Here is a 7,592-nt window from a genome sequence, read left to right as displayed (position 1 = left end):
TTGACAAACTTCATTTCATTATAAGAGGTTATCAATTCCAATCACATAGCAATCTGTCAAACTGTAATCAAATACACAATGTTTGTCTTAAACTTGTGCATATAGTTGCTATTTGGATTTATAAGGATGGGTGCATCTTCCAACTTACAGGCGAAAATCCACATACGCTATAAGTTTCATTAGACGAAATTCACAACGATAGTTTGAGCTCCAAATCTATCTCTTGTGAGCTACTCGAGTCTGACTTCTGACTACTCGAACCATCTCTCATATTGTGGGAGCTCTACATCAATCAAAACATAGTGAAACATGATCAGAATTTCCACCTTTATCTCACAAATTATGTTTAAAAACTTGTTTAATTTTGATTGTTACCTGAGCAGGCGGTTCGAAGAAGGATCTAGTCATGCTGGGCTCAACAAAATTATGACTTCCATAGCCTGCATTGCCCTGATGCCATCTGATTTCAATCCAAGAAAAATGAAACTAATGAGAACAAAATATTTCATTAGTGATTAGACTATCCCATGTTTGGAATATATCCAATTTATGAAAAGAAATTAAGAATCTTTATGCAAATTACCTTGCAACATTGTTGGGTTGAGAATCCCCATATGCAAGATTTGCCCTATCTAAATCTGGCAATCCCATCTGAAAATAATGGTCAAGTAATTAGCATCTTTGAACAGTTGCGAATGTGATTAAAACAAAAAAAGTCAAATTATTGTGATTCAACACCAAGATATTACCATAGCTTCTACAATCTTCACCGCTAACAGAAATCAAATTGTTGAATATTAAGTCATCTACAATATTCTAGGGTTTACAAACTCAAACGAAAATAGTGGCTAATTAACATTTACAAATTTACCATAATAACAAAAAAAAAATCAAAATCTTCATCATCCAAAAAACTACACCGATCTACAAATTTCTCAATTAAATTATGTACTAATCAAACAAGTCTTACCATGACTCCATGGTGGCCCTGGAAGCCATAAGGAGGCGACGACGACGAATACGAGAACGACGACGAAGAATGAGCTGTTTGCAGCCTCACATCCTCCTGCACAGTTCCAGCCATGAAATTATAGAAATATACACATAGATCAGTTGAAAAAAAATCAAAAGAAATAAACAAACCTGAGTGAAATTAGAAGCATAAGGAAGAGAAGGCAAATATGTGCATCCGAGTTGACTGTGTAACCTAATCTTCTCAAGCTGCGCAACCCCAAGCCCCCTCTGCGGCTGCTTAGGCTTATCGGAGCCGCTCTTCTTCCCTTTCCTCGACGACGATGATGAAGACGACGACGACATCCCCCTATCGCTGCCGCCGAAGTAATTGTGCTCGCCGAAGTAGTTGCTTCCCATTTTCCGATGGAAAAAATTAGGGATTTGATTTGTTGTTTGCAGTGAGATGAGATGAGATCTTCTGAATTAGCCTTTTAAGCTGTTAACACTTTGCGGTCACTAATAATTGCATCGCTGGATCTGATTGTGTGTAGATTTTGTGTGATTCATTCTGTTTATATACTATGCTTCTATTTTTATTATTACTATTATTTTTCTTTTTTTTTTAAAAATAGTGTGAGCTCGTTTTGACAACTTCCATTATTATTATAGTATTGCTTAGAGAGAAAAGGTATGGTGTTTGAAAGGGATTGTCTTCTGATTGCAACTCATTTATTTTATGCACACAATATTTTCCCAAGATTTCTAACCTAACCCACGCGCTTCTGCACCACGTTCTTCACAAAGATTTTATTATTTAATTGGACACTGTGTTTATTTTTTAAATATATCTTTGGGCAGTTTCATGGCTAAATCCCGAATCATTTACATGTTATATGATCATGAAATTAATGTAGTAATATTTATAGGTAAAAGAGAAGGAGGTAATAACATGTAGTAGTATACTTTCTTTTCCCTTTTTCCCAATCCTTTTTTAGGGAAAATTAAAGTTACAATATATTAGTAGATCCAACATTATTATGACATTTAGATTGCAGAAAATCCTGCAGGAAATTCAATGTTTGGGGATTGTCACTAAAGGTGAAAGATTTCCTCGTCTTCATAACCATAGATATCAATTGGAGAAAGAAAGATTTTATTACATATATATGATTGGCCGAATCATTTACATATTAATGCCACATATCTGCAAAAAAAATATTCTTTATGGTATCTTTGTAAGCTTCAAGAATTAACTTATGGGCCTTAGAGTTTACGTCATAAAAATATAATAGATCGATGATAATATTATAAATAAAATAAATTAAATAAAACTATATATAGTTGCCATGCACCAAATCTAATCGAGCTGTTCCACGCATGATTTGTGGGACATATTATATGAGTTGTGTTGTGTGGTGGAAAGTGCGAGAGAGAATCATCCTCTTATTATTTTGTTAAAACATGTGAACTCCCACGCAATTACAAAAGCTATAAATCCATCAAATACAATCCATAACGCTGTCGTGTCAATTGTTTTATTATTACTTGGCAGCTATGTTTTATTTATTTTGTTATTTTAAATTTAAGATTTGCTATATTTGCACAATTGCACAGGCACATAATGTTAAAAGATTCAACATTTCATATATGTTACGGCCAAAAGAATCCTAACACTTTCTCAATATGAAGCATCCCATTAATTTGGTTTTTAAGTTTAGGGATTTGACTTTAACTCTATCGGATTTAGTATGATTTATCATTTATCATTAATATTCTACGATAATTTAAAAGTGAATTTGTAATTGTTTGTGAAAATTAACTTGATTTTTATAATAACTAGTATCACACCCAGTGCGATGCACGGATTAATTTAATTTTATCAAAAGCAAATTCATATTTTCAATTAATTACTTAAAATCAAATACAACTATAGTTTATCTAAAAATTAAAAATCACAAATGTGAAAACCAATTCAAGTAACCAAGCGCATACATAGATAGATTTAAGATAATTGTATGGAATTTGCATTATTTATAAAATTATGCAAAGCTTCCAATGACAATTTTCTTTATCTCTTCCACAAAACAATAATCACAATTTTATATTTTATTGATGGAACATATACACTTGAATACCATTCACACAAAAAAACAATAACTAATAATTGTCAATAATAAGGAGTCACTAAAATAGAAAGATGGATTAGTTAAGTGTGTGGGACATAAAAAAAAAAGTTTATATGATGACAATAACATATTAGTTCATAAGTTTTGGGGAAAAAAATATAAGCAAGGAATCACAAGTTTAATCGACCTCATAGATACAAATTAAAATTTACAAAAACAATCACTCAATCTCTCTCATGATTTGGAAAAAAATATATTGCTTATAACAACTGTCCATGTTAATTATTTCCAAAGCTAAGCCTAACACTTAGCTCTAATCTCAAGCCTAAAAATAGTTAAAAATTAATTAAATAAAAGAAACTTAACCAAATATAAATAAAATGTTACATCTTCTTCTCCACTCATAATATGTTCCGTTATTCTGCAATCTACTTCTGTTTCAGCTTCCACCTCAATCCTGCTTCCTACTTATTTTCGGTCAATTGACAATTCGATATTAAATTTTATTACCTCAGAAGGCATATTATATTAATATTTAGATCTATAGTTGAAATAAATACTAAAATATTGACATCTCAATTCTCAAAATAAACTACAAATCTCATACTTACATAAAAAGATTTTAATATCATGCGTAAACAATTGTCTTCAACGCCTCATGCGTAAACAATTTTATGTAGTGTACATAATTCCTGCAATTATATAGAAAATGAGAGTTAATAATCAAATCTATCCAATCATATGTATAGAAGACTATCGAATAAAGCTTATTGAAAGATGAAACTAAAGAATATAGTGTACTCTATTTGAAATCTAGGGACAAATCCCATAGAAATAGAAAATAGTGATTGAGTGGAAGTATAGCATATGTGTAGATATTTATAGTTCAAGAAAAAAACGTTTCACATCCTCCATTTATAATAATTTTAAATTTTTTATTATATTTAACGTAATAACATAATGATTGTAATTTAATTATTTTTAATGTATATAAAACATATACGTTACTAATAAGAGTGAGTATAGTTTTTATATGGAGTATTAAATTGAAAGAGTCTATAGATCATTTTATTGTAGCGCTTATGAAGGTAACGTGGCATGATGTGAGAAAAGTTACAATTTTTCATTAAATCTATTAAAATATAGCATTAATTTTCAAACAAATAATTAATAAATGGCATCAATTTTGGGATGGAAAACGGCCTCGTCAATATTTACATACAAGATTATCTATAAAAATATATGTATACACAAACGCACAACCATGAGTGTAACGCGCCTTAGCCGTTAATTTATGATAATCTTCTTTGACTAAGTTTATAGCCTAAATTATTTCATGATATTCATTAGTTTCTACAAATATCTATATTCCCAAAAGTTCAAAATATTTAAATTTATGCCCAAAACTAATAAATAATTTAATATTAAGGCCAAAACTCGCATTTTATATATGTATAAATTAGCTAGATTCGCTATGCATGATATTAATAATGTAGTTAAATAATATATAGAAATTAAATTAAATTATAGAACACCATAATTATGAGGTTGTTCGGTTTGCAAGATTATCTCATGACTAAATATATAGTATTGTGTTTGGTTCATGAGATGAATCTCAGGACTTAATCCTATATAGATAAACATGTGATAATTAGTCATACTCACCCAACTCTAATTAAAATAATCTCACAACTTAATTATAGATGGATTATCATATGATAGATAATTAATTGTGACAACCAAACGACACCTATGTATGAAAAATATTATGCTACATACATCTGTGAAAGTGTACACTACTATCGTTTAATGTACATTTAATATTATTTTTTTTATTTTATACATTTAATTTAATTTAACACATTAAAACTTGAAAGTGCTCATATGTTTATGGGACAGACGAAAATGAAAATAAAAATATTTTTTTGGGACGAATGGAGTATTAAGAATATATAAATATATACAATTGCAAATTACTCTATAAGAAAGAATTAAATAAATATGAGATTTGATACACGAATATCGTCAAGTAAAGTGATATCGGAGAAAAAGAGAAGTGATGACATGTAGAGTGTTAGAGAAATGCAATTTTTGTATGTTTAGTTGTTAATGTCCTTAGACTGCGGGTCAAATGAAATAGGGTTTCTCGAAGAAGCCTTAGAACCACTGCCTCTCAATAGCGAAGAGCGATCGCCAGCCACCGTCAGGCTCCTTCCAAAATTGGCACGAACCTCCGCCCGATTCCACGGGGATGTTCTCCTTGAGACGTGAATAAAACCTATGTCAGGCAAGGCACAATGATGCACTGCAAGGCTCATGTGAGTAAGAAGACGTACACAAGAAACAAATTATAATGTATATCATCCGTCCCACTGTAAACGACTTGTATTCATTTTTGTGTCGTCCCAGCTAAAATGAGTCATTTTCTTTTTAGCAAAATATAATAGCGTAATTACCTTCTCTTATTTTACTCTATCTCCTATTTTATTTTCTCTTCATTTTTCTATTTTATTCTCTATCCTACTCTAGTTGCTATCCACTTAACTCTGTAAACATCATTTTCTTAAATCTCGTGCCCAAAAAAAACGTCTCGCTTATGGCGAACGAAGGGGTACAATTCTCTGCATTAGAATTTTAATTCTCATATTTGATTCGTAATCATATGTATATTCTCATATATCCGAACACTTGTAGGATATTATCTCAGTCTCAAGCTATTTAAATCATATTTCATTGTAGTCTATTCTAAGTTATTTGAGTCATTTTTTATAAATAAAAAAAAACTTTAATCTCTCTTGTACTTTATTTTTTTCATTTTTACTTTATTCTTTCCGTAATTAAATTTTACTAGTTTTATAAATATCATGCTAAAAAATATTCTAAGCAATTGTGTATATATGAACAAACACCATGTTAGAATCTCAATCACCAATAATAGTCTGTACATGAGGATATAATCATTTGAATGTTGGAAACAAAACGCTGATGATAGAAAGCGAAAGTATTTACTTTTTGTTAAACAAGTCTAATTATTGAATAGCTCTATTAATTGGTCCACTAACTATTGCGAAAATTAGTTGATTACTAAATTAATGGAGATAATGAGACTGTAATCCAGAGAAGGTTCGATGAATCTCACAATTTTTAATTCTTATTTTCGTTGAAATGTTGACGTGTACAATGATGCAAAAGCGACATTTGTAACATCTAAGCAACAAATTTGTGATATTGACATATCCTACAGTTTCCATGCCCCTATATATAAAAATTTTAGTACGGCTGCCTCCTTTATCCTTGCTTTATTTTACCAAAACGTATATCACATGAACTATACTTAAATAAAATTAAAAATACAGTAATTATCATTAAAACCACGAAATTGATCTACGACCCCGTCTAAATCGCAATACATAAATTATACCCCATTTAATCTTTTTTATTCGTATAAACATCTAATAATAGTCTTTTACTCTTTTTATTACAACTAATTAATTTTGCAAGAACCATGAGCGAAACATGCAAATTTCTACGTAAATTTACATTTTTAGTTTAATTAGTACTCCATAAAAACAAAATGAAGCTCTAGTGTTACATACATGACATATGCATTCACATGTTTTAGTACAATAACGTGTCAATTTACTTAAATAATATTCTAAAAAATTTGGAATCAAATCTTGCACTTTGAATCATAAACACGAAGGGTGAACGTGTGTAAGTAAGACTATAAATTGATGTTCAGGTAAAGTTTCTTACCAAACTAATTTTCCTACATTCACACACACACAATATTAAAATACTTCCGAAAAAAAATAAAATTAGCTGTTTTAGGGTGAGCCCAAATCAACTAATCTGAAAACCCAGTTAGTCAAGTTCAAATTTGACGTCCCTTGCAATTACTCCTATATAGTTACAATTAATCAGTGTACTAATTTAGCAACATAAATGAAGACTTAAAAATGACTACTAAAGTCGAATTGAGTGAATAAAATACAAAAGCCAAAGGCAAAAGCTTTTTAGTTATATAGTATTATAAAATTAGCAAAGGCAGAGAAGGAAACAAGGGATTATGTTGGATGAAAATCTGTTTAAGATAAAAGATTCGCACATATGCATTTGTATACATATGATGTGTGAAGAATATCTACTGTAGATTGTGGGCACATGCTACAGTGCTACCCCCAAAATGTAAGCAATTAAACCAATCTTTCAAAGGATGCTGGCGCCTAATTATTTATTTATTTATTTATTAAATGTATGTGTACGCACCCACATGGGTGTGTGACACCAAATCAACCTTAATCTCATAATTTATTGCATAATACGAGATTCTTGTGTTGGTGAGTACATTGGTCGCACAAAAAGACTATAAAAGATTGGCCGAGCTCTGTGGCCTAGGATCACATTATTGTTTCCCAACTTTTTATTAAACAATCATACATCCAAGATTCTTCTAAAAGATTGATCACTCCTATTATAATTAGCAGCATGATTGTGGTTGTTTACTTCATT

The 7,592-nt window shown here is 30.3% G+C and overlaps 1 protein-coding gene across 1 annotated transcript; it reads right to left on the bottom strand.

Moving 5' to 3' along the window:
• On the bottom strand, nucleotides 1-1,545 carry LOC125202354 (protein SPEAR3-like). Its single transcript, XM_048100734.1, has 5 exons — nucleotides 1,144-1,545; nucleotides 971-1,066; nucleotides 584-651; nucleotides 376-460; nucleotides 1-283 (listed from the first exon to the last, which is right to left on the bottom strand). The coding sequence occupies exons 1-5, from the start codon at nucleotides 1,369-1,371 to the stop codon at nucleotides 191-193; spliced, it is 570 nt and encodes a 189-aa protein (XP_047956691.1). The 5' UTR covers nucleotides 1,372-1,545; the 3' UTR covers nucleotides 1-190.
• Nucleotides 1,546-7,592: the final 6,047 nt, after the last annotated feature.

Source organism: Salvia hispanica, chromosome 1, assembly GCF_023119035.1.
Source record: "Salvia hispanica cultivar TCC Black 2014 chromosome 1, UniMelb_Shisp_WGS_1.0, whole genome shotgun sequence".
Taxonomy (NCBI): Eukaryota; Viridiplantae; Streptophyta; class Magnoliopsida; order Lamiales; family Lamiaceae; genus Salvia; species Salvia hispanica.
This window is presented reverse-complemented; position numbering and strand designations above follow the sequence as displayed.